We start from the raw sequence: 26,032 nt of genomic DNA, 5'->3' as shown, positions 1-26,032 counted from the left end.
AGATCCTCCTACCCCAGTCTCCCAAGTAGCTGGGACTGCAGGCTTGCTGGATTCCCTGTCAATAAATTCTGTTTGAAATCAGCCAGAGTGACCATGGTCATAAAGTACCCCTGTTGTCCTGGAATCTGATCCCTTTGCATGATTGTTACAAAGTTTTCATAATAAACAAATTATCCTAATTTTAGTTGTTCTAAAACGAAACTATCATTTTCTGACATCTAGTTTTTATCATGGACCTTCCACTCCTGAGTTTAGTAATTATAAAGTAGGCCTCTATGCTTCTAGTCAGATTCTGTTTAAAAGTTTGTTTTGTCTGACATTTGGATTTCCACCCCATCTTTCTTACCATTGCTATTTGCATGATACAGTTTCTTTTTACTGTCAATGTATTTCCACTTTAGAATTTAACCTGTGTCTCCTAAAGAAAGGTATTATAGTGATGAAGCTTAATATTTTATCCCATCTGACAATCCTTTTTTGCATAGACCAATGATCTGAATTTTTAAGTAATTTTATTCTGTACATCACTTCCACCCCCATATAGCTCTTTCAGTATCCCACTCCCAAATTCATGGTGTTTTGTTATTGTTACTTGCACATGCACATATACACATATGTATAAATGTATGTATATGTGTATATGTATATATAAGCTACCAAGACCACTTTGCTTTGCCCATATGTAAGTGTCCAGTGCTGACCACTTGGGATTGAACAACTGATGTATGAGCTCTTCTCTCCATCTCTCAGTAGTTATTGACCACCTGTAGCTTTTTGTATAGGGATGGGACCATATGGAATTTCCCCTGTTTTCATTTAGCATGTCAACTCATTGTGCTAGTCTTGCTCAGGTAACCATGTTGTTGAGGGTCATGGGTGTCATGTCCAGGGGGCATGAATAGCATATTTCCTGGGCCTCTGGCTCTAAACAATCTTTCTGCTCTCTTTTCCTCAATTTTCCCTGAGCCTTAGATGTAGGAGTTGTGTTGCAGGTGTATCAGTTGGGGTTAGCATTTTGTGCAGTTGTGGACTTCTGTAATAGAATCCACCTGTTGCAGAAAGAATCTTCTTTGGTGAGTGGCAAAAACTACACTTATCTGTGGGTATAAGGGTGAATATTTAGAATACAGTTAGAAATTTTGTTTGCTTAGTAAAATGGTGGTAGTAGGTTCTCCTATAGGATCCATAGCCTCTCCAGCCATGGGTAGTTGGCTAGGTGTACAGTACCAGGCAAGAATCCTGTTGTGCAGGCCATATACATTCAACCAGACAGCAGTTGGTTACCCCCCAGATAAAGTACCACTATTGTACCCTCGGGACCTCCTGTCATGAGGGCCATTGTTATGGCTCATGTGCTTTACATTTGGGTAGGGCTTTTCTCCCTTGACAGCTTGCATACCCCCTTCTGATACTAGGAGAGCTAGTCCTAAGGAGGAGGCTGATGGGTCAATCCCAGCTCATTGCCTTCAAATCCTGTGTGGTATCTTCAAAAAAATATTATACTGAGTGAGGTAATCCAAACCCAGAAAGACAAATGTGTATGTATAACCTATAGTAACCCTAGAAACCAGGACAGTAAAAAGGGACCCAGGGTCAGGAAGGAGTGCCAGAAGGGGGGAAAAAGCAGGACACAGGTGCTATGAATGGGAGAATGGGAAAAGGTGGGGAAGGGATTTAACTGTAGGGGGAGAGAGAGGCAGGTGGAAAAAATAAACACTAAGGATATTTCAAAAATACATAGGGAATCATATTTTGTATTTACATAAAATTATATATATGATATGATATATGTGTATATGTATCATTTTATTTTAAATGAAGTTATGCCATTTGGGATAATAGTGCTCTTCCAGGATCAGGTCTGAGAAACCCTATCCAGCATTGTCTGGGCATCTAAGAGACACCTGAAACAACACAGGCCATTGCTATTGTTCCTGCTTGTCTCCTAGATTTTGAAGCAAATAATACATATTTAATACAATTATTGATGCAGCTGGCTTTCCAGCTGCCACCTTCTTTTGACTTTTGTGCCTGTGTTCTTTAGTCCTCTGTGTCCATTGGTGCTTTCTTTTGCATTGAGTAAACATTTCTACCATAATATTTTTATTCCTTTCATTCTTTCCTCACTATTGCTTGTTTGCTTGTTTGTTTGAGATAAGGTCTCATGTAGCCCTAGATGCCTTGAACTTGATATGTAGTGAGGATGACCTTGAACTGCTTATCTGCCTGCATCTACCTCTTAAGCACTGGGTCACAGGCACACACCCTCACTCTTGACTGCCAATGGGTTTTGTTTATCTTTATAGTTGTTTTGGAGCTATTTCAAATTCATAGCAATTTAATTCCAGAGAAGTGAATGATTGTGACCTCTGCATAGCTCCCCTGCCCTTCTTTCTGATACTATTGATTGTACATGGCATCTGTATGTGTTACCACTATAATGTAGTAGTATATTTTGTTTATTAAGGGAACAGTAAAAATATTAGTAGAGACTGTTACATGTCCCTTCTTCTTTAACACTTGTGGTCGTTTGAATAGGAATGGCTCCAGTAGACTCATAGATTTGAATGCTTGGTAACCAGAAAGTGGCTCTATTAGGAGGTGTGGCCTTATTGAAGTAGATGTGGCCTTGTTGGAGGAAGTGTGTCACTGAGGGTGGGCTTTAAAGTTTTAAATGTTCAAGCCAGGCCCAGTGTCTCTCTCTTCCTGCTACCTGCTGATCCAGATGTGGAACTTGTAACATGAATCTTAAAAGTTCTTATTAATAAAATCAAACCCGAGGCCAGTTATTGGCGTGAATACTGGAAGGTCAGAGAGACAGAACAAGCCACAGCTATCTCACCTCACCAGTTCCTCAGCTGGTCCTGTTTCCTCAGACTGGAAGTCTCTGAGTCCTCATCCAGAATGAATCCCAGCTGAACTGTGCTGCTTCAAAGCCTGAAAGCTTAACCAGCCAAATGCTTAACCAGCCACATGCATAACCAGCCAAATGCTTCTAGTTTCTGATCCTCACGCCTTATATACCTTTCTGCTTTCTACCATCACTCCCTAGGATTAAAGGCTTGCTTCCTGGGATTAAAGGCGTGAGTCACCATGCCTGGCTGTTTCCAATGTGGCCTTGAACTCACAGAGATCCCAGATGGATTTCTGCCTCTGGAGTGTTAGGATTAAAGGTGTGTGCTATCACTGCCTAACTCGTGGCTTTTCTGTTCTCTGACCCCAGATAAGTTTATTAAGGTACACAATATTGTGGGGAACACAATACCACCACAGGAACTCTTGGCTGCTTCTCCAGCACCATGTCTGCCTGTGTGCCATCATGCTTTCTGCTATGACAATAATGGATTAAACCTCTGAACCTGTAAGGCAGCCCCAATGAAATGTTTTCCTTTATGAGAGTTGCCATGGTCATGGTATGTCTTCATCTCAACAGAAACCTTAACTAAGACAGAAGTTGGTACCAGGGACTGGAGTATTGTTGTGATTGGCCTGGCCATGCTTTTGTTTGGAGGAATGTGGGCTTTGGGACTTTGGGTTAGGAAAGCTGTGGAATGCTGTAAGTGGAGCTTAACAGGCCATACTAGTAGGAGCATGGAGACAGTGGTGCTGAGGGTGACTTGAACTGTGGGGGCCTGGCTCGAGAGATTTCAGAACAGAGGAATATTAATATGGGGCCTAGAGACTAGTCTTGTGATATTTTGGTAAAGAATGTGGCTTCTTTCTGTCCTTGTCCAAAAAAAAGCTGCCTGAGACTGAATTGAAGAGTTTTTGATTAATTCCGTTGGCAGAGGAAAATCTCAAAGAAGCCTAGTATTGACTTTGTCATGTGGTTATTAGTGTTCCTCTTATGAAGATCTATAATGAAAAGGAGCAAGTTGAGCAAGGAAAAATACGAAGTGTATAGTTCAAAGAGCAAAGGGACACCAGGAAGTGGGATGGAACTAAATCCTTTGTTCATGGAGATAAGCAGGTTAAAGAGAAGCCTGTTGTGAGATGGAATAAAGGGAGCGATGACCTTAGGGCAAGACCCCACCCAGCTAAGTTGCCAACTTGTGAAAAGGAATGAAAAAAAAAATGTAGGGCTGGCATAGTAGTTCACACCTTTAATTCCAGCATGGCAGAGGCAGAGGCAGGAGGCAGGAGGCAGAGGCAGAGGCAGGAGGCAGAGGCAGGAGGCAGGAGGCAGGAGGCAGGAGGCAGGAGGCAGGAGGCAGGAGGCAGGAGGCAGGAGGCAGGAGGCAGGAGGCAGGAGGCAGGAGGCAGGAGGCAGGAGGCAGAGGCAGGAGGCAGGAGGCAGGAGGCAGGAGGCAGGAGGCAGGAGGCAGAGGAGAGCAGATCTCTAAGTTTGAGGCCAGCCAGGTCTACAGATCCAGTTTCAGGACAGCCAAGCTTAGGTAGTGAAGGAAACCATAAAAACCAGAAAGATGGTGAAGATGTAATTGGATGAGAGGGCCATGTTCTAGCCCCAGCAAACAGCAGAACTTGGCAGCTTCGCCCATGTGATTCTGGCTTTAGAGTCAAGGATAGAAGAAAGGGTTATGGAATTGCCCTCAATAACTAAGGAAAGCCACTGAGGGTGGGCATATGTTAGGGGTGTCCCTGCATGGAGGTCTAGAGGGGCCATTGTGTAAAGCTGTGAAGGTGAAGCCTGGATTGCCTTGGAGGTCCTAAGATGTTGGAGATGCCAGAGCCATGGGATACTTACTGAGAAGAGCTGCTAACAAGGAGTGGAATCAGCCAAAGGGAAAGAAATGCGTTGCAGTCAACAAAGCTGGAGGAGTTGGGAGATCTGAATGAAGAGTGCTTGACATCAGACCTGGATGCAGAGTTTGGAGTTTGCTCAGCTGGGTTTCAGTCTTGCTTTGGTGCAGTATTCCCCCCCCACCTCTCTCTCTCTCTCTCTCTCTCTCTCTCTCTCTCTCTCTATATATATATATATATATATATATATATATATATATATATATATATATAATATATAATTTTGATTTTACAAGGGGTTACAGTTAAGAGATTTCATGAATCTCAGAAGAGACTTTGAATTTTGGACTTTTAAACAGTATTGAAACTGTAATAGGCTATTAGGACTTTTGAAGTGGGACTGAATACATTTTTGCATTATGGTATGGCTACAAGCCTATGGTGGCCCAGGAGTGAAAAGTGGTGCTTTGAATAGGAATGGCTTTCATGTTCTCAAAGATTTGAATGCTTGGTAACCAGGGAGCAGCACTATTTGGAGGTGTGGCCTTTTTGGAGTATGTGTGGCTTTGTTAGAGGAAGTGTGTCCCTGGGGGTGGCCAGGCCCAGTATCTCTCTTCCTGCTACCTGCTGACCCAGATGTATAATTGTTGGTTCCTTCTGCAGTACCATGTCTGCCTGTGTGCTATCATGCTTTCTGGTATGACAATAATGGACTAAATCTCTGAACCTGTAAGGCAGCCCCGATGAAATGTTTTCCTTTATGAGAGTTGCTGGGGTCATGGTACCTCTCCACAGCAATAGAAACCCTAACTAAGACAACACTGCCCCTTTCATTTCTCCCTTTCTTACCATTCATTACTATCTTGGTAATACACAATGATAGCATCTTTTTGACAGTTGTACTTATTTGGTGGTAACAGTGATGATGGAGTGTGTGCATTTACATTTCTACCTGGGTTTACTTAGATTCAGCCTGAGAACCTTTTAGTTTTTCTGGGAATGCGGTCTTCTTGAAATGAATTCATCTGGGAATGACATTCAATGTTTTATTCATCTGGGAATGTCATTCATGTTTTGTTTAAAACAATGCCAACGGAAAGGGCAAAAGACCTCCCCCTTGCTAAATCAAAGCACACCACACAGCCAAATGCAGACCCTTCCAAACACCTGGTAACCATGCCCGTGGTTAAATCATCTCCTTATGCAGCCCTGCTGGGTAAAGCAAGCTCAGATTCTCAAACCTTGAGTAAGTTCTCACTAGGAAACCTCTGTGGGTCTCTACAGTTTAGTTCACCTGGGAATGTATTCAATGCTTTGTTCACCTGGGAATGTCATTCAGTGCTTTGTTCATCTGGGAATGTCATTCAATGTTTTGTTCATCTGGGAATGTACTCAATGCTTTGTTCATCTGGGAATGTATTCAATGCTTTGTTCATCTGAGAATGTGATTCTTTCATGTTCACTTCTGTTTCTTTCAGCAGTTTTAATGTGTTGCCTCACTCACATCTGGCTTGTGTTGTTCTGTTAAGAAGTCACCTCTTAAGTTTCACAGGGACTCTGTTGCAGGTGATAAATGATACTCTTGGTGCATTCAACATCTTCTCTGTCTCTGTTTTTTAGAATTTACTATAATGTGTTAGGTATGGACTTCAATTTATCTTATTGAAGATTTGTTGATTTCTTGCATAAGCCGTTTGATGTTTTCAACAAATTTGGCAATTTTTCAACTTTTATTCTCTAGAATACTTTTCTCCTGCTTTCTCCTTTTCTTCCCCATCTGACACTGATAATACACATACATTCAGTGCATGTAAAGGTGCCTGTATTTCTCTGATGCTGTTAATTTTTCTTTTTCTGTTATTCATAGTGTCTATCAATTTTTCTTCAAATTCACTGATTCTTCTGTCATTTCATACCACCTGTTAATTTCTAATAATGAACTTTTTACTTTGGTTCCTATACTTCTTCTGTAAGTCACACTTGGTCCCTCCTCCTCAACTTCGTCTCTCCTCCTCCTCTCCCTGCTCTTCCTCCTCCCTCTGCTCCTCCTCCTCCTTCTTTTTCCTTTTTTAAGCTATCTAGGTCTGAGGAGATGGATTAGTTAGTAAGGTGTTTGCATGCTTGCTGTACAAGCATGAAGCCCTGAGTTTGGATTCCCAGTACTCACAGAAAACCCAAGTACAGTGGTATGACCTATAACCCCAGCACTGAAAGGTGGTGAAGGGTGGAATAGGAGTAGGGGCTTAGGCAGGGACAAAGTCATTCCTGGGGCTCCCAGACTAGGCATAATAGCTGAAAGGGTGAGCTCTTGTTTCAGTGAGAAACTGTCTCAAAATATAGAAATAAATAAGGTGGAGAAGTGACTTCTAGCCGCCTCACACAAGCACACACAACTGTAGTAACTTTACATACTGATTACCCTTAATCCTCAGCAGGCTCTTGTCTGTTTGTGTATTTAATTTCGGACTTAGCTGGAGGATTTCAGTAAATTCCCTTTCTCCTGCAATGTGGAGTGTTGGGTGTTACTCTGTGAAGTAGCTATTTGTGGTCTTTATTTAGATGGCTTTCTTGAGTTGTCTCTTTCTTTTGTCAATTAAGCTTCCCTGATCCATTGGGGATTATGCCTGGCAGTTAGACTCAGTTATGGATTGATCTTCTGTCCTTTGCCATAATACACTGGGGCCCATTCTGCTTTGCAGTTGGATGGGGGGGGCGTTTTTAAAGCAAGTCTTCAAGGTTGTTCTGACCCTAGCAGGACTCCTGCCATCGATCTTGATTCTTAGCTCCCTAAGGACCATCCATCGACTCTGTTGTTTGTCTACCTTGTTTCTCTCAGTTTTCAGACACTGCAAATGGTTTGGTCTTTTGTTTATCTTCTAGCTTTGTCAGCTTCACTGGAGCACTTGATGTGGTTGGCCTCATGGGCCAAAAGTTGAATATTGTTTTTGTTTAAGTATTTGATAGATTCAAAAGGAAAATGTATGTATAAAAATGTTGGGATTGTTTCTTACATGTATCGATGGTTTCACCATATTTGGTATTCTTGAATTCTTCTTAAAAATCCAAGTTTCAGTCTAGAATCATTTTCTTCCTGCCTGAACATTTCACACTACTTGGTTCTCTCTACCCCTTTCCCTGGGCAGCCTAGGATCTGATGTACCAGCTCAGAGTGGGCTATAAACAATGTGTGCTTGGCTGTTGTTGGGCTGCTGCTTTCCAAAAACAGGAACTGGAGCCTGGTGACTAAGTCCTCAGCATTGTTCCCCCTGTCCTATTTACTGGCTCCATCAATGGCTACAGGAGTGGTGTGGAAGCCTCTAAATGCACATGTGTCTCCTGCCTTTTCAAATCTTTCAGGTTGGGCTTTGAGAATTTGGGTGCTCTGTTCTTAGTCACATAAGCACTAAGAAACATACCTGTCTTCTTCATGATCTTTTAGTCATTATATAATCCTCCCAGAATGTTAGCTTTTACATTTTTATATTATTTACAAACACTAACTTTTATATTTTTATATCGTTTACAAAGTGGACTATTACACTATATCATGACAGTTTTGCTGCATTAACCCCAGTGTCTGGGTAAGGAATGCCTTCTTGATAGAGCTGAACACTGACCTGAGAGGATGGACAGAGTTGTGGACTTTCCTGCCCCATTGTGACCTAGAAGAACAGTGATCTGTCCCTCATATATGTTCAAAGACAAGTCCTCAATGGCTATCTTGGTGGTGTTATTCTCTTGGAATACCTGTTGGTGGAAGCCCGTAAATGTTAGGTTTGTAGCCTTTGTAGCAGTTGGGAAGAACAAGTACACACAGCAACTCTTTACATAGAGGAAAAGGGCTACACATTAATAGAACAGGAAACAGAGTGTAGTGAGGAGGAACAGCAAAGAGGGAAGATCTATTTGAAGGAACAAGGTGAGTTTTAGAATTTCACAGCAGGGGTGCAATCTTTCCACGGTCAATCCCATCCCTCCCTTCGTTGTTTCAGTTACCATCTTGAAGCTGGCAATGCCACAGTCTTCTTCAGTCAGTCTTTATTTTGGGAACAGAGGAAATGGCTCAGTGGGCAAAAGCACTTGCCATACAAGAATAAGGATTTGAGTTTAAATCCCCAGAACCCACATAAAAGCCAGACACATCCTTGATCCTACCAGGGACATGGGAAGCAGAAACAGGAGGATTCTTGGAAGCTAGTGGGCCGCCTTATCTGGCATGTACAGTCAAAAAACACCAGAGGCCATATTACAGTTTACTAACATCCATAAAAACAGTTTATCAAAATGTTTGGAGTTCTGGAGAAGTCTAGGGAAAAAGCTGAATTTTGCACCTAGGTGGAAAAAAGCAAAATAGAGACGTCTTGTAATATAATGAAGCTGGGGAAAGTCTATAAGAGAATAAACACTCTCTACCCTCCAGAGTCCTTTGCAGCTGTAGAGTTAGGAGCTCAGATCTCAAGTTATGCAGACCCTTGAGAGGGAAGGAAATATCAGAGAACATGAGCTGCACACCTGCAGAAAATCCAGCAAAACTGACAGATCAAGTGTCACCTCCACCCTCCCCCAACAACCACCCAGGCCAAAGAGATCACAAGTAGATGAATGGAAAGCATCAGTGAACAGAAATTAATGTTTACCCACTCAAGCCACAAAGCTCCATTAGATACACTTTAAAATGGCAGCACATATAGACAGCGTGGCACAGGTCAGAGGGAATCTGCCTATCTTCTAGTAGAAAGATCCACTGTTTACTAAGTACTTGTACAGATAACATTTTTATCTTTCTCTAGAGAAGTAAATACAATGGCTATGAACTCTTATTAGCATAAATAAATAAAAATTGGTGAATATTTGTGTATTTCTCATATTGAAGGTTTACAGTGAATATAAAGTAAATTCCAGCTTCATTAGGAAGGGAGGTCATGAAAGAATACCTTGTGCAGGTGTTTGATCTGGATGCCTGGCATCAAATCAGCTGGTTCAGCTTCAAAATACTTGCTTTGAATTGTCTCATGAAATTGGGTGATTTCAGGGTTTGTTTGAGGTGTGTCTCCAAACCAGTAGGAGTGCTGAGAAGGAATAGAACTGATGTAACTGGTGGCATGGAAAAGAAAACACTAGAAAATATATTGACCCAACAGCGTTTGCACTGAGCTAGGCTGCATACAGTTCTTGATATCAGATTTTAGAGCAAGCTAGCTATAGACTCCCATGTCCCCCTCCAGGGTCTAGCCTGGTAAGTACTCTCTACAGGCAGATTCTCATTTTTTCTCTTAACCCACCAGACTTATCTCAGGCCCTACAGCAAGTGCCCAGTCCTAGTCTGGCCTCCCACACCTGTGCAGCATGGGACCTCAAGACCCCCCACAGGGTCCCACATCCCATACCACTGGAGTCAACTCCACCTGGGCTGTAGCCAACTTCCTAGGCTTCTGCCAGGACCTAGCTTGGAAAGTATCCCTGATCCCATCATCTACACCTTTCCTTTAATCCCACCAGATTTAGCCTGGTTCTCATAACCTGTGTATCAGCCTAGTCTGGCCTTCCATTTCCTTACTTTGAAGGAGCTTAGGCTTGAGTCAGAATCTTCCCCACCCAGCCGCAAACCACAGGACTCTCTCACATAATATTTGACCTTTCCACTCAGACCTATCTATCCTCACAGTCTGGCTCCAAGCAGGAAACACATGAATACCAGGACAGTCCCTTCTGTCCACCTGACTTTATTCTACCCAAAACATTCCCAACCTCTAGTCCCAACCCACTCCCACATCTTTTTGTCTTCCATAGCCTGTTGTGTCCATAACAAATTTAGAACTAAAAGGAAAGCCTTGCAAGTAGAATGAGGCAAACAGAAGACAGAACATCAGGTCTCAAAGATAAAACAGAGGATCAAGACCAAATAAGCAAGGAACAAGAAAATTTAACTGCCCCCCAAAAGTATGAAAAGAAACACATGGGAAATGTGGGACACCACGACAATGCCAAACCTTCAAATCATAGGAATAGATGAAGGAGAAGCATTTCAAGTCAATGGCATAAACCAGAACCTTAAAAAGATCACAGACGAAGACTTTCCCAAACCAAGGAAAGACACACCCATATGGATACAAGAAGCACACAGGACACCAAATAGACAATAAAATAGAAATAAAATAGATAATCCCCATGGCATATCATAGTTGAAACACTAAGTATATATTACAAAGAAAACATATTGGAAGTTGCAAGAGAAAAATATTACAGTCACATGTAAAGAAATATCAATAAGAATAATAGTTGATTTCTCAATGGAAACTTTGAAAGCCGGAAGAGCTCAGGGCAATTCATTCCAAGTCCTAAAAGACTATGACAACCAACATAAAATAATATACTCTGCAAAGCTCTCTGCCAAGTTTGAAGGAGAAAGAAAAACTTTCTACAACACAAGGAACCTGAAAAAAAATCTATATCCAACAAACCAATACTAAGAAATGTCATGATATACATGCAGCAGATGGCAATTAATATTCAAAGGTGTCAACACACTAGGTTCTCTGGTGGGGGAACCTCATTCAAGCAAGGCTTATGAGGCCACAGACTCTGGAATACTATTTGCTTCTGTCTGTAATTTCACTTGTGCAAAACAGCTATGGGAATCTCCCCACTACTTATATTGTAATGTGTCTTTCTCATGATTATATCTCAACCTTATGGGCATTTATATCTGTGAACTGTTTAGAAGATGACTGACTCCTTATTAAGCTGTATTGTCCATTTGGTACCTATAATGTTAGCTTACACAGAGTTTGATGAATAAATAGGAATACAAAGAATTACTACACAAGTCAGGAATTATATATTCCTGAGAACTGTTTAATATCACAGTTTAGGTTGACATAAAAAATAGTTGCATCTCCCCAGTTCTAAGACAACTGTATACCATTAGCTGATTTAAATGCTTCAAAGTAACTTTAGATTAAGACCAAGTGCCTTGGTAATGGGTTTTTAGATAAACACTCCCTATCTTAGTTCACAAGGACATACTGAATTATCTGGCTAGGTTGTAAATACAAAAAAAGGCCAATTATTGCTAGCTGGCAAGTGATCTAGTCCTTGCACACATTCCTGACCTCAATTTGTGAAAATATATCCTGACTGGTCAAGGCTACAGATAATAACTTGACTCTGTAGCCCCTAATGAGGACTTCAGGTATTCTTAGACAATCAGAAGTTACATGCAGAATAGGAAAATATATTTCAAGATTTAAAACACTTTTTATGTCACTGTGCCTTGGAAAATGCCAAGTGGGCTTATATTAGGGGATTTAAGATAAACCTGAATTCTAACCAAAGCATTTACGACATAGCTCTCTTCCTGTAAACACTTTGAGAAAGCCCAGCATTTCTGTTAATCACAAAATGTTAGTTTAAAATGTTACTACATTTAGAAATATAGGATGTATACACAAATTCCTTATTTTTCTTAGACTCCTCAATGCTTAGTTTTATAAAGCTATTTCTCTAAATAGATAACAATAACTAGATCTTTCTTTGTAGCTGCATTTATACTTTACAGCCAATTAAGAAGTTGAGATTTATGACTTGTATGTTATCAGGATGGCTCTCTTCTTTATCATTTACTGAAATGTGACCTTACAATGCAGTTTCTATATTCAACATGAAAGTTTCTGTTGAGTATATATAGCTGTAAGAACAAAGAGAGGAGGGAGCCAACATGAGAAAATAGACGGGGGAGCTAACATGAGAAAAGAGAGCAACATGAAAGTTACCATGAGAACGAGGTGTGTTCCTTTCCTAAAACCCTCAGATAGAGAAAGTTCCTGAAGCCCCATTACTCTGCAGCATTCTCTATACAACCCTGTAGCAGCCTGGATGCTGCTCTTACAGGCTGCATTAAAGAAAGACTGCATTAAAGAAGCAATACTTTTGGCTGAAGAGAAAAATGCGCATAGCGGAGAGACTGAGGTCATTTAATAATTATGACTGGATGCTTTAAACCTGGATGCTGCTCTTACAGGCTGCATTAAAGAAAGACTGCATTAAAGAAGCAATACTTTTGGCTGAAGAGAAAAATGCGCATAGCGGAGAGACTGAGGTCATTTAACAATTAATAATTATGAGGTCATAATTATTAAAACATGAAGGACCAGTGAGAAGATAAACAAAGTAAAAAACCAACAACATATTGATCACAATGAACACACATATTTCAGTAATAATTTTAAATATCAATTCCCCAATCAAAAGACCCAGACTGACTGGATCCAGAACAAAATCCATCTGTCTGCTGCCTACAAGAAACATATCTTAGTCTTAAAGATAGGCACCACTCTAAAGTGAAAGGATAGACAAAAGTAATCCAATAAAAGAGGACCAAGAAGCAAGCAGGTGCCACTATCCTAATGTCTGAAACCATAGACTTTAAATTAGAACTAATTAGAAGAGATTTTTAAAAGGACACTTCATTCTAATCAAGGGAACAGCTAACCAAGAAGACATTATTATCTGACATATCGGCACTGAACTCAGTGTGCCCAATTTTGTTAAAAAAATCTATCATTGAACTTAAAGACACAGATTAATATCAATCAATTAATAAAAGGTTATTTTGATATATCACTTTGTCCAATAGACAGGTCATCTGGACAAAAAGTAAACAGAATAATCAGAATTAATCAACATCACACATCAAATGGACTTAACAGAGACCTGCAGTTATTCTATTCAAACACCAAAGAATTCACATTCAACTCTTGCAGCACATGGAAGCTTTTCAAAAATAGACCACATCTTGGAACATAAAACAAATCTATTCAAATTCAAAATAATTGAATTGCTCCTTGTATCCTATCTGACCTCAATCAAATAAAACTTAAAATTGATGGCAAAATCCTTTAGTAAATACACAAACTCAAGGACATTAAACAACTCATTACTAAATGATGAATGGGGTGTCAAAGGAGAAAAAAAAAACCAGAAATAAAAAAAAAACTTCCTGTAATTAAATTACCATGAAGATCTACGGAATAAAGGACATCAAGTACTAGAAGGAATGCAGGAGGAAAAGGGATCCTCGTTCACTGTTGGTGCAACTTCAAACTGCTGCAGCCACTGTGAAAACCAGTGTGGAGAATTCTCAAAAAGCTAAGAAATCTTTCATATGATACAGCTATACCAATCTTTAGCATATGCCCAAAGGACTCAACATTCTACTCTGAAGATACTCCCTCAGCCATGTTCATAGCTGTTCTATTCACAATAGGTAGGAAATGGAGACAACCTACATGACCTACAATTGATTAAGGGGTAGTGAAAATGTGGTGCATATACACCATAAAATACTTTTCAGCTGTAAGGAAAAATTAAATCATGAACTTTGCAGATAAATGGATGGACCTAGGAAAGATCATGAGTGAGGTAACCCAGACCCCAAAGTCCTATATTCTTTCTTCAGATGTAGACACAACATAGCCTGTAGTAACTGCAGAAACCAGGGAAGTAGAGTGGAACTGTTGTCTGCAAAGAGGGGTTGGGGAGCAATAGAGAGGGGAATAGCAAGGTACAAGTGATCTTATCAGGGAGATGGGGAAAGGGGGGGCTTTGTTGGGAAGGGGAGGGAGATGATTATACAAGGTGGGAGGAGCATAAAGAGGAGCAGCAGGATATAAGTGCTCCGACAGGGGAAATGGGAAAAGCAGGGGCACTTTATGGAAGGGGAGGGAAATAAATACAGAATAAGGAGAGAATTGGGTTAAATAATAATAAGAATGCCTGAAAGAGCCACAAGTATTGATTATTTAGCAAAAAATCCTACAATAGACATAAATATATATGTATAAATATATACATGTATCCATGTATAAATATACATGTACAGTTTTAGTGAATTTTTCTCATCTGGGCTACTGGTTCTCTCTCCAAGAGGGAAAGAACACCTATAAGAAATCCCAATACCAGACATGAGAAGCTGCCTTTGAGTTGTTAGCCAGAGCTGTTCCAGAGACTCCCAAAACATATAGCCTGTTGCTGTTGCCCTTGGTTACCTCCCAGAGGTAGAAGGTAAATCCTTATTGCTGAAGACACCATGTATTTCAAAAACAGGACCCAGAGTCCCCTGAGTTGGAACAGACCTGTCTGCTTCCTCCTTGAGGATCAGCTTTTGTGATACCAGAAAGCACCATGCAAGCTTCCAAAGGAGGGAGGCAACCAACATTCCCACCCAGCCTATAAATCAAATCAATGACCAGCCTGGCATGATAACCCTAATGGTGTAGTAGTGGCTTATCTACCTTGCTGGTAACCAACAACTCTATTGGTCTTATGACTGGCTCAAGAAAAAGGAGACCATGCCTGGTTCTGGAAACCTAGTTAACTACTCACTATTAGTGAAGCCATAGTTATTGAAGGAGAATCTATAATCACTACTTTACTAAACCAGCATAATTGCTAACAATCTATAATCATTTGCCTTTAAACCTACAGATATGTGTAGTCTGCACCCCTCATCACAGAAACTCCTCTTTGCAACAGATGGAGAACATAACAGAAAAGCACAACTAGTCAAAATACAGCATTGCGGAGCCCAGTCCCAATGGATACATTTACACAACACTCCCCCACCTAAGGCTCAGAGAACATTACAGAAGTGGGCCTCAAGGATTCTCAGGATCAGGGAACTTGCTGTGATTATGTCTTCCAATACTGTCAGAAGCTACTCTCATAGAGTCACCAACACGACTGCCCCATAGTGAGCTGAACAAGGAACACGCTGAACTGGAAAGAGAGGAGCTCATGAGTCCTCAGCTCTACACAAAGAACTACCAGCAGCTGAGGAAAGCTGAGAATGGGAGGGGCAGTCTTACCCAGGGGAGAGCACACCAACTGGTTGTCCAGTTTTAAGAGGTCAGCCCTGAAAATTTATATACAGGTAGCATTACATGGACTGAACAGGCTATACTTAGGGATATTTATGTATATACATATACACATACAATAACAGATTTTTTTAAAAGAGGCCATGATTTTGAAGGCGAATAGGAGGGTATGGAGAGAGGAAAAGGATAGGAAAAATGTAATTAAATTATAATCTTAAAAAAACTGACCCCCCCAAAGTAAATATTTGAGAGGGGTAAAAGGAAACTATTGCCAACTGATGTCATAGAGAGGGTGCTGTATCTCTGTCACATCTTCTCTAAGCAACATGTAGGCCAAAGTTTTCCATGCTGTTTCCTGGAGCTCAGTAAGAAATCTGGACCAAAGGTGATGAGGATCCAGACATGATTAAACTTCTCTGTGTTAGTGTCCAGAGTCTCAATGCTGTTACCTTCTTTAAGCATAGCCTTTCTGAAATACACTCCTGACAATGTGTGGACCCATTACTCACAATTTGTACACTTTGATTGGTTTCCAGCTCTTACCCATGGGTTATGTTTCCCCACATATAGTTATAGATATCTGCAATAATAACTTAGGACTCCACGATCTTACCTACATCATCTATCTATGTAAGTATGAGGGCTCAGGCTGTATTAGGAAAACAGTAGTGGATTAGTATGGCAGAAACATAGATAAGGATGGCTCTCCTACCTCGTCTACATACTCAGTGCAAAACTGACTGGTGATTTTCTTTTAAGATGTTTTAGAACAAATTCATAAGGATTCACCTATGAACAGGCACCAAGACTCACCGTCATGAAAAAGTTCCATGGCTTGGGCACACCGTACTCTCCTGGAAAGACAGCTTCTATATACCAGGCCACAAGGGCATATAGGAAAGCATCAACTAAAAGCATTCCTAGCACGTAGGCAAATGAAAAGCTGTCTTTATCCGCTGATGAGAATATGTTACTCCATTTCACTCCAGTTTCTAAGATAAATCGTGAAACATTCAAATTAGATGCTAGAGGAACTAAAATAGTTCTTCATCTGTATCATAACTGAGTGGTGTTGTGGTGCTCTCTAGAGGTTCTTGTATGAATCCACTACCTTCTTACAGCCTTAGCATGTTGGACTGCAAGAGGACATCTGAGTAAGTCATCAGGAAACTGTCTCTTACTATACCCAAACAGAGAAACAATTGGAAATGAATTGAATAAAAATGAACTACACAAACTTCAGGAAAATAGAATTTAATAAAAATAAGCAGACCTATGGACTAGAATGATGATTCCTCTCGTCACTGCTTTGCATGCTAAAAATCTCACTGGAATACCTAATTTTGGAAAAACATAATCATTGAAATGTAGGGATAGATTCCTGCTCCAGAAGAAACAGGAAGGGGCTCTTCTGGACTCCTAATAAGTTTTTGGAGAGATTGTGAAGCCACTCATATACTAATATGTTAGTATAAAGTAGAAGAAAAATTTGGAGGACAGTTTAGCAATCAAAATTAAACTACGAATAACCAGCAAGCTATTAACTGTGCATCTTCTAGACCACAGCAAAGTTTACAAGGTCACTACTCACTCTTTGTCTCTGCATCAATTAGGAATTTAAATCCGAATGCCATCCCAACATTGTAGTCGAAGCACCAAATCAGCTTTTGCTTGAATGTCATCTGTTCATACTTTGAATACATGATAACATATGGGAAGTAGGTGAGGAGAAAAAAGGAACTTCCTAAGCTCATAGCAAAATTGACTGCAAATGTAAAGGGAAGTGTGGTCAATTTAAGCAATTTTGAAAAACACAACATACAATTGGCTTTTTTATGTGTACACTAAGTAAGCGTTACAAGAAATGAAAATGTCTGTTTTGTTTACCACTATTTCCCCCAGAACATAAATGCCGTGTTTAGAATGCAGTGTGTGCACAAGGTATTTCTGGAAGAAAAGGGCTGAAATCAAACACATAAAGAGCTTATATTTCTGGACTTGTTCATTCTATATGCAATGAATCTGAGTATCATAATTGTTATTAGAAATTTATAATTTTATTACCACTCAACACAAGAAATTATAAATATAAACAAACTATCGGAATAATCAAAAATATTCATCCAGGCTTTATGAGATTGGTCTAAGTCATGGTAATGGATGAAAAGAAGGATTCCAGAATAAGTCAAGAAACTACAATTCAGTGTTTAAAACAACACAACAAAAAAACCCAACTAGATAGTTTAAAAATTTTTTTTCTTTAATTTATTTTACATACCAACCTTAGTTTCCCCTCCCTCCTCTCCTCCTATTCCCTCCCCCACCTCCCCTCTAACTCCCCATCCACTCCTCCCTGTCCATCAGATGGGGTAAGGTCTCCCTTGGGAATCCACAAAGCCTGGCATATCAAAGCATGGCTCTGTTGCTGCAGGACCAGGCTCCTCCCCACTGCATCAAGGCTGAACAAGGCATCCCACCATAGGGTATAGGTTACAAAGAGCCAGCTCGTGCATCAGGGACAGGTCCTGGTCCCCCTGCTAGGGGCCCCACAAAAGATCAAGCCACTTAACTGTCACCCAGATGCAGAGGGTAGATGAGTTTTAGAGTATTTTGGAGTTCCAAAATGTGATTTGATTTTCAGAGTTGCCATTTAATAATAGTTGAAATATTGCTGTATTCAGTCAAGAATTATGAGGCATGCAAAGAAGATGATATAAGCTATTCATATACAAAAGAAAAATGAAACAAACACCACCACAAAGAAAATACTTGCCCCTGTGGAAGGCCAGAGGCTGGACTTCTTAAAGACTGGAAACAATCCGTCTTAAATAAACTCAATTCCTGAAAGAAAGAGCTGAGGGGAAGTAGGAAAAAGAGATCTCTACTTGTAGAGACTCTCAGTGAAGTGATGGAAATTATGAAAGGAACCAAGCAGATGCTCAGACTGCAAAGTACACGAAATGAAGACTTTACATGGCTGAGTAGACAAGGGAAAATCAGCAGTTAAAAATAGGACAACTGGCATTACGCAATCTTAAGAAGCAGTAAGAAAAATAGAATAAAAACTATTCTATTTTTAGATAAAAAAAATAAAAAATAAAAATAAGAGGCCTGAGGCTGCTCTCCAAGTCACCTCCATATGCAAAGAGCAGTCACAGAAGAAGAAAGAAGTATCTGATTTGAAGAACTGTGGTTGAAAATCATTACACTTAAAAAAAGGGGGGGCTCAAACCTCGTCTAAACAAAACAAGACAAAACAAAAACATCACTTCAAATAGGGTAGTCCAAGAAGCTTATGCTGAGACACATCCAGAATTAAAAAAAAAAAAAGTCAAATTTCAAAGGCAGAGAAGTGGCAAAGTAAAGTGCTGAAGGTGTCACTCAATGGTAGTGTGCTTCCTAGTATAATTGAGGTCCTGGGTTACATTGTAGCATTAGAAAAAAAAGGCTATAGAATCTTAAGGGAGAGAATTCTGTCCAGTAGGAGACTACAGCATACTTCCCTCTTGGACTCTAGAGGCCGGAAAGTCACTGGAGTGACATCGTGAAAACAAAATAAAAACTTGTCAACCAAGAATTCTCCATGTGGCAAAGCCATCATTTAAGAATTCAAGAGAGACTTCTTGGTTCTGGGACCACATATCAGGAGTTTGGTATCCTTAGCAATTTTATTATTATTATTATTATTATTATTATTATTATTATTATTATTATTTACTAATAACAACTAAAGAGCTGGGGAAAACATCTTCACTCTAGTATCTTTCTGAGAAGAGAGGGTATACCATTAATACTTGCTAGAGCTCAACAAAAATCTTTTTTTAATGTTATTGAAGTTAATGTCATAAATTGCTCGTGATTATGGCATTAATTTTACTTCATATAAGAAAATAATCAGAAGCTATATAGAAGAGGAAATGAGATGGGAATCAAAATGGAAGACACAAGGAAGAAAAAGATGAGGCATATATAAAATAAATGGCTGACTGGCAGATGCAAACCCTTCCTGATTAGTCATTACTATACTTGTGTCAATGTATTAAATGCAATGGCATGAGTTAAATTCTGGAAAGGCAAGGTGTCAGAATGTATTAGAAGTCAAAGATACAAATTAATCACGAGTCTAGAAAAAGTCATCCATGCCAGAGGGAAGTGGCTAAACTATCAGACAGAATAATAGACTTTAAGAAATAAAGAAGGATACTGGAATAAGTTTTTGAGATAGGGTCTAGCTGTGTAGACCTAGCTGGCCTGGAACTCACTGCCTAGACCAGGCTGGACTCCAACTTTTGGTACTCTTTCTGCATTGGCCTCCCAAGTGCTGGGATTATAAGTGTGTGCTACCACACCTGCCCAACGTGGCCAAATTTTCCAGAAGAGAAAACACATCTGGCTCATTAGTAACACACATTTAAGCTTCATTAGTAACTGATGAAATGAAAATTTATTAATTTGTCTTTTGTGGTACTGAAAACTGAACCTAGGGTATCACACATGCCAGCCAAAGGCTCTGCCATCTAATTATGCTTCCAGTTTGAAAAAAAATGCAGATTTAAATTTCTTTTATATAATACTTCATATCCCTAATTTGTCACAAGTCTATTATCAAGGACATAGAAAAATAGGAACTCTTACATTCCAGTGGGGCTGTAATTTCACAAAAATCCCTTGGCATGTGAACCCTCAAAGGGTAAGGAAGAAAGTTTTATTTGTCTTTGTTCTTAGAGACCATGCTAAGCACAGCATATGTAACCCAAAGAAAGAACGTGTGAGTGGAGGAATGGATGAATGAATGAATGTTGAATAGCCATTGATTTTATTTTCCATTCTTATCTTTCAATCCTCTAAAAACCTCTCAAAACCTACCTACTACCTGTTAGGTTAACCTTCACTTGCAGTATTGTGATCTAGGATCTCCTTGTATGTATGCTATGACTTACTAATTTTCATTGCTCTCAGCATGTCTTCTGGTGGCTAGTTTCACAGATCATCCAGCATGTACTGTGGGACACACAGATTAAACATTATTTCTGTGTGTGTCTGAGTGCCCCTAGTTGAGGTCAGCATTTGAGTCTGTCGACTTAAATCAATTTGATTGCCCTACCTTATATGAGTGGACATCACCCTACACTGAGAAACCAGAAGGAACAAACGCAGGGAGGGAGAATTCTCTTTTTCTTCCTGACTGCCTTCATGGACAGAACACTAGTCTTATCCTGCTTGGGACTAGACTGACCCACTGTCTCCTCTCATTCTTAGGCATTGGGACACATACTGGAATTAATCAGTGGCTTTCCTGGATCCCCTGGCCACGGATTTTAGATGGGAGGGGGGAACTTTTTGGCCTCCATAACCAAACAAACCAATTCATCATAATACCCCTTTATCTTCCATTGTTTCTGCTTCTTTGGAGAATTCTACAATAATTTTTGTGCATATGATATCCATACTCCAGAGGTCAAAGCCAGCTCTGTGGGGATAGGCACTGCATTTCAAATACCTAACAGACCAACAACACACATTTAAGTACAAGAAGCAATTCTGCTGTTTTCTTGATTTTCTTGTCATCAAACTAGCAGACACTGCTCTCTCCAGGTCAAAACCCATCTGCATTTCCACAATTTCTGGTAGAAGGGCTAGATGGATAGAAGAGGCAGTTCAGGTTAGAAAGAACACCCACATGTGATCAAATATGATCATAGCATCACACAAATGCTGTGCTTATCAATTTTCACCACTCACCTCATTCCATTTCTTCTATTTTAAAAGACAAAATCTCATTAGTCCAGGCTGGCTTCAAACTTACTATATTGGTGAAGACATCCATCAACTCCTGATCCCCTTACTTCTGTCTCACAACCACTGGTGTTACAGGTGTAAGCTATCACTCTACATTTGCTCTATTTCAAGGGCACAGGCCATCTCAGAGCACAGAGGCTAGGGGTGTGGTGGTATATAACATTCAGAAGGCATGTTCAAATACAGTATTTGTTTGTTATTGAGCCTCGTTCCCAGGAGGAATCACGTACTCACCTCTATTAAATAGTGTGCTAACCATAAAACTGAAGAATATTGATGAGCTGGCATAAAGTGACAAAAAGACAAAGACAAGGATTGGGTCATTGTATTGGAAGATTCGTGCAGGTTCAGTCTAGCAAAAGAATTAGAAATCTGGTTTAGTCATGTATGATGTGTTTTCATAACAAAGTATAAGAAAATAAATGCCCTTAAATACATTATTATTCCTGGTCAACACTTGTGACACACTCAAGGAGATGAAAAATTAATACTTATTTTGGTCAGGGTCTCATAGAGGCCAGACTGGCCTTGAACCCTTTGTAGCTGATGATGATGTGCCTCAGCCTGCTGGGATTACAGGCATGCGCCATTACTCGCTGTTTATGCAGGGATTTGTATATGTTAGACAAGTATCTTAAAAACCCTCATCTCCAGCACCAAATGGCTCATTTCTCACAGAAGGTCCACCCACCTAGGCTTGAACTGAAGTCTGCTGAGAGACCAAGCAGCTCAGATTCTACAATGACGTCCACACAAGCTAAGTTTTCCTTTCCCAGTAACAGAGATATTAGGCTTGTTCTGTACTTCTCTTTACCTCTTAAAGTTTAGCCACAACATACTGGACTCAAAAAGACACTTGCCTTGAAAAATAAAATCACGCATATAAATATGATGTTAATAAAATACAAACAGAAGAATGTGATGAAATAGGCAACCCAGAGCATCCAGTTGCTCAGTCCTATCATGAGCTGGTATTCCTGTGGGAGAATTACCACAAATTAAATATCATGAAAAAAACACATACACAACCACACAGTGCCTTAGAGTTCTCAAAATGAACTGACACATTATCTAATTTCATATTTATGGCCCAAATCTCCAAGTTAAAGAGGATAAAACTTGGCCCAGGATCTCCTGTAATTTCATTAAAATTGTTCAGCTAGTGACTGAGTCCCGCAGTTTTTAATAAGCTCAGAGGTCATTTCTCCAATAATTACCTGATACTGTTAAAGACACAGAGTGCATGTAAGCAAAGCTACAAACCACTTAAATATATCTTTCTTATAATTATATTTCTAGAAAAATATAATAATATTTAAATTTAATCATAAAACTTGAGAGTACTAAAATTAAGAGGAAAATGCTCACAAGTTTAGCAATAATCTTTATAAACAATCTATTTTCTTCAGAAGTAGTTGTTTATAGAAATATGAGGTATTTTGAGTTTTAACAAAAGCATATTCAAAGCATTTCATAAGGAATATAATGTTAGCCTAGATTAAGAAAGGTCAGTTGAAAGGTCTGAATATTCAGAGGCTACTTAAAATATTTTTATTGAATTTTACTAATATGTCAATATTTAAATTCTATGACTATAGCCCGCCCCCCAATTTCTACCTGCTTGATACATACAAGATTCTCAAGGAATGTCTTTTTAATTAATGAATGTATGACTAGAAATATCTATGAACATATGCATGCTATTCAAATCTCTTTAGAGTGGTTACAGGTTCATGCTATTACCTCTGTAGGAGACAAAAACAAGATAAAATGTGCCATTAAGTTTTCTAGAGTTTAATACTTGAAATGGATTCAATTTGCAAATTTTTAATCTATCTATCTATCTATCTATCTATCTATCTATCTATCTATCTATCTATCTATCTATTATTTATTCTTGTGTCTGTGCATGCACATGTGTGTGCATGAGCTATGCATGTGGCATGGTGCACATGGAAGTCAGAAGACAATTCTTGGAAGTTGGTTCTCTCCTGTCACCTTCTGGGATCCAGGTTTAAAATTCAGGTCATCAGGCCTGTGTGCAAGTGCCCCTGCCTGTAAGCCATCTTATAGACCCTCACTTAGCAAACTTTAATAAGCACTTACAGCGACAAAGTATATTTAACAACAGTAGTGCAAGACTTGTACATAGAAAATGCAAAACATGGTTGAATGAGATGACAGAAAGTCGGAATAAATGCAGAGCTCCCCATTTCACGAACCAGAACACTTAATATTGCTAACATGGTAAGGTCCCTTAAATTAGTGTACAAACTAAACACAATCCCTTTTCAAAGATCTTGGTACATAGTTACATGAAACCACAGAATCTACATAAAGCCCAGAAAGGCAGCATGTCAGTAATTTTAATACTCCTATGACAAGATAAGAGGTGGCAACAGGGGACTCTCTAGAGGTTCATGAGCCAGCCTGCTGCACACAGCCATGAAGAACAAAGAGAGCAAGGTGGAAGGTGAAGACCAACATCCAAAGCTGTCCTCTGACAAGCATGGTGTGGCATGTAGGCACCTGCACTCAGACACATACACATATACACAGATATGTATCATATGCACGTACATAAGCTTAGAGATTGACAAACACTAATAAAATTCATATGGACATTCAAAAGACCCAGAGTAGTCAAAAAAGTCTTGAAGAAACCATAACACTATCTGGTTTCAACACACACTGCAATGAGCTTGCTGTGCACAGATCACCAGAAAGGTCTGAGTGTACCTTACAGCTCACCTTAGACATATATCATTAATCTCGATGAACTTCACATTTGCTAACAGGTGGGAATATTTTCTAGTTCCCTCTGCATTATTCTTTGATCTATATGTTGTTTATATAAGTTTGTTGTTTAATTGCTAAATAACTGTGAGATCTATTCTTCACTCTGCTGTTCCCAGAGAAAAACACGCTTTGTATTACTCAGGCCTTTTCTGTTCCCTGAGACGTGTTCTGTGATTGTTTCATACCCAGTCTTGGTTCAATGTTCAAATGTTTGTGTTTTCCTCCTTCTGTGACTCTTATTAAATATGTAATTTAATTCTCTTGGGATAGAGATCATACTCTGTTATTTCAGGCTTCTGGTGTACCCACTATACTTACAAAGAATGTGATATTGCAGATACATTGGATGTAATATCTATAAGCATCATTTATTATATTTGTGAGTTTTGTTGAAATTCATCTCATATCTAACAACAGAATTGAGTTGAAGTGGAAAGACAAAAATATATCCCATGAAATAGTCACTAAAATGGAGTTGAGGTAGCAATAGTAATATGAAACAAATATATTTTTACATCAAAATTATTATAGAAATCAAGAATATTGTGTTTTGAAAAAAAAGGCCATTTTATCATGAAGATGCTACAGTGAAAGACATGTATGAACCAAAAGCAACATCAACAAAATACACGAAGAAAAATACCAACAGAATTAAATGAGGCAATAATCGCTGGAGACTTCAACATAACATTTTCAGTAACAGAAAAACTAGACACAAAGAAGCTCTGTGAAAAATGGAGGATTTCAAACAACACTCTACTCAACTGGACTCAAGTGACAGAACATGAAATCAAACAAAATAAATTCTCATCTCCTCCTTAACCATCTCCAGAATAAACGTTAGCCTATAAAGAGAGTCCTAATATATTTCATTTTTTACATCTTAGTTTTTTATTTACTTTGCCTATTGTAATTTTAAATTTTATTCTTTTCTTTTTTTGAGCCTGATATTATGTGAATTATCTTTTCTTACATCAAAGGGATGAAACCAGAAACCAATAACAGGAAAACTGAAAAAAAAAATCATTAACTGGTAGAAATCAACAATGCATTCTTCAACAACCACTCAAGAAATAACAAGGAAAAGTAGAAAACAAAAACACAAGACACCAAAGCTTATGGGACGCAGTGAAAATGGGGCTGGAAGAGAACTTTACAGCTAGAGAAACCTAAGTTAAAGAAGAGACAACTACGGCAAATAGCCTAACTTTATACCCCATGAGCCTAGAAAAGAAGGATGAGCTAGACACAGGCACAGAGGGAGAGGGTAACCCAGATTAGAGTGAGATAATAAAGCAGAGAAGATGCAGACAGTAGAAAAAAGTCAACAACAAAATTAATCAGAATGGCAGAAATCAGTTAGACTGACATGACAATTGAGAAAACACATTATTCAAAACCAGCAAAGAGACTGGGAACATTGCTTCTGATTTTACAGAAATGAGTCACAAGAGAGGAGTGTGAACCACTGAATGGCAAACAAAAATTTGAATAATGGAGAGAAAGTGGAGAAATGTGTAAGAATACGATACTTATTAAGATCAGATAAAAGAACAGAAAAATTGTCTGGACTTATAACTAATGAGATCAGATCAGTATTCAAAAACTGCCTGATAAATCACTAACTCTGGACTGGATACATTGAGTAGTTTGAGGGTAGTTGATATTCAAATTATATCTGGAATGTTCCTTAAAGTAGTCTTCCATATACTGAAACTAAGAGTCATCTAAAAAAATTTGAATAAAGACAAAATGATAGAGAATGGCCACAAATGTGTGTGTGTTGAGTGGCTGCAAGTGAAACCAAACTATTGGTTTTGACCATGAAGAGCTAATTCAACCTTCCACATAAGTTC

The 26,032-nt window shown here is 39.2% G+C and overlaps 1 protein-coding gene across 5 annotated transcripts in view; it reads right to left on the bottom strand.

Annotated features, from left to right (window-relative positions):
- Window positions 1-26,032, bottom strand: part of LOC102924344 (phospholipid-transporting ATPase ABCA3-like) — an 88,225-nt gene that overhangs the window by 45,210 nt on the left and 16,983 nt on the right. For 3 of the 5 annotated variants that reach the window (XM_006985720.4, XM_076551402.1, XM_042282782.2), the window contains 6 exons: window positions 22,238-22,354; window positions 21,612-21,729; window positions 17,170-17,343; window positions 16,392-16,570; window positions 9,636-9,770; window positions 8,319-8,448 (listed from right to left, as the gene is read on the bottom strand). In XM_006985720.4, the coding sequence (XP_006985782.1) occupies window positions 8,319-8,448; window positions 9,636-9,770; window positions 16,392-16,570; window positions 17,170-17,343; window positions 21,612-21,729; window positions 22,238-22,354 (853 nt within the window). The remainder of the gene's footprint in view (window positions 1-8,318; window positions 8,449-9,635; window positions 9,771-16,391; window positions 16,571-17,169; window positions 17,344-21,611; window positions 21,730-22,237; window positions 22,355-26,032) is intronic. The other 2 variants (XM_076551397.1, XM_076551405.1) reach the window with 2 other exon arrangements.

This window comes from Peromyscus maniculatus, chromosome 1 (assembly GCF_049852395.1).
Source record: "Peromyscus maniculatus bairdii isolate BWxNUB_F1_BW_parent chromosome 1, HU_Pman_BW_mat_3.1, whole genome shotgun sequence".
In the NCBI taxonomy this organism is placed as follows: domain Eukaryota; kingdom Metazoa; phylum Chordata; class Mammalia; order Rodentia; family Cricetidae; genus Peromyscus; species Peromyscus maniculatus.
Note: the sequence above shows the minus strand (reverse complement) of the source record. Positions and strands in the feature narration are given on the sequence as shown.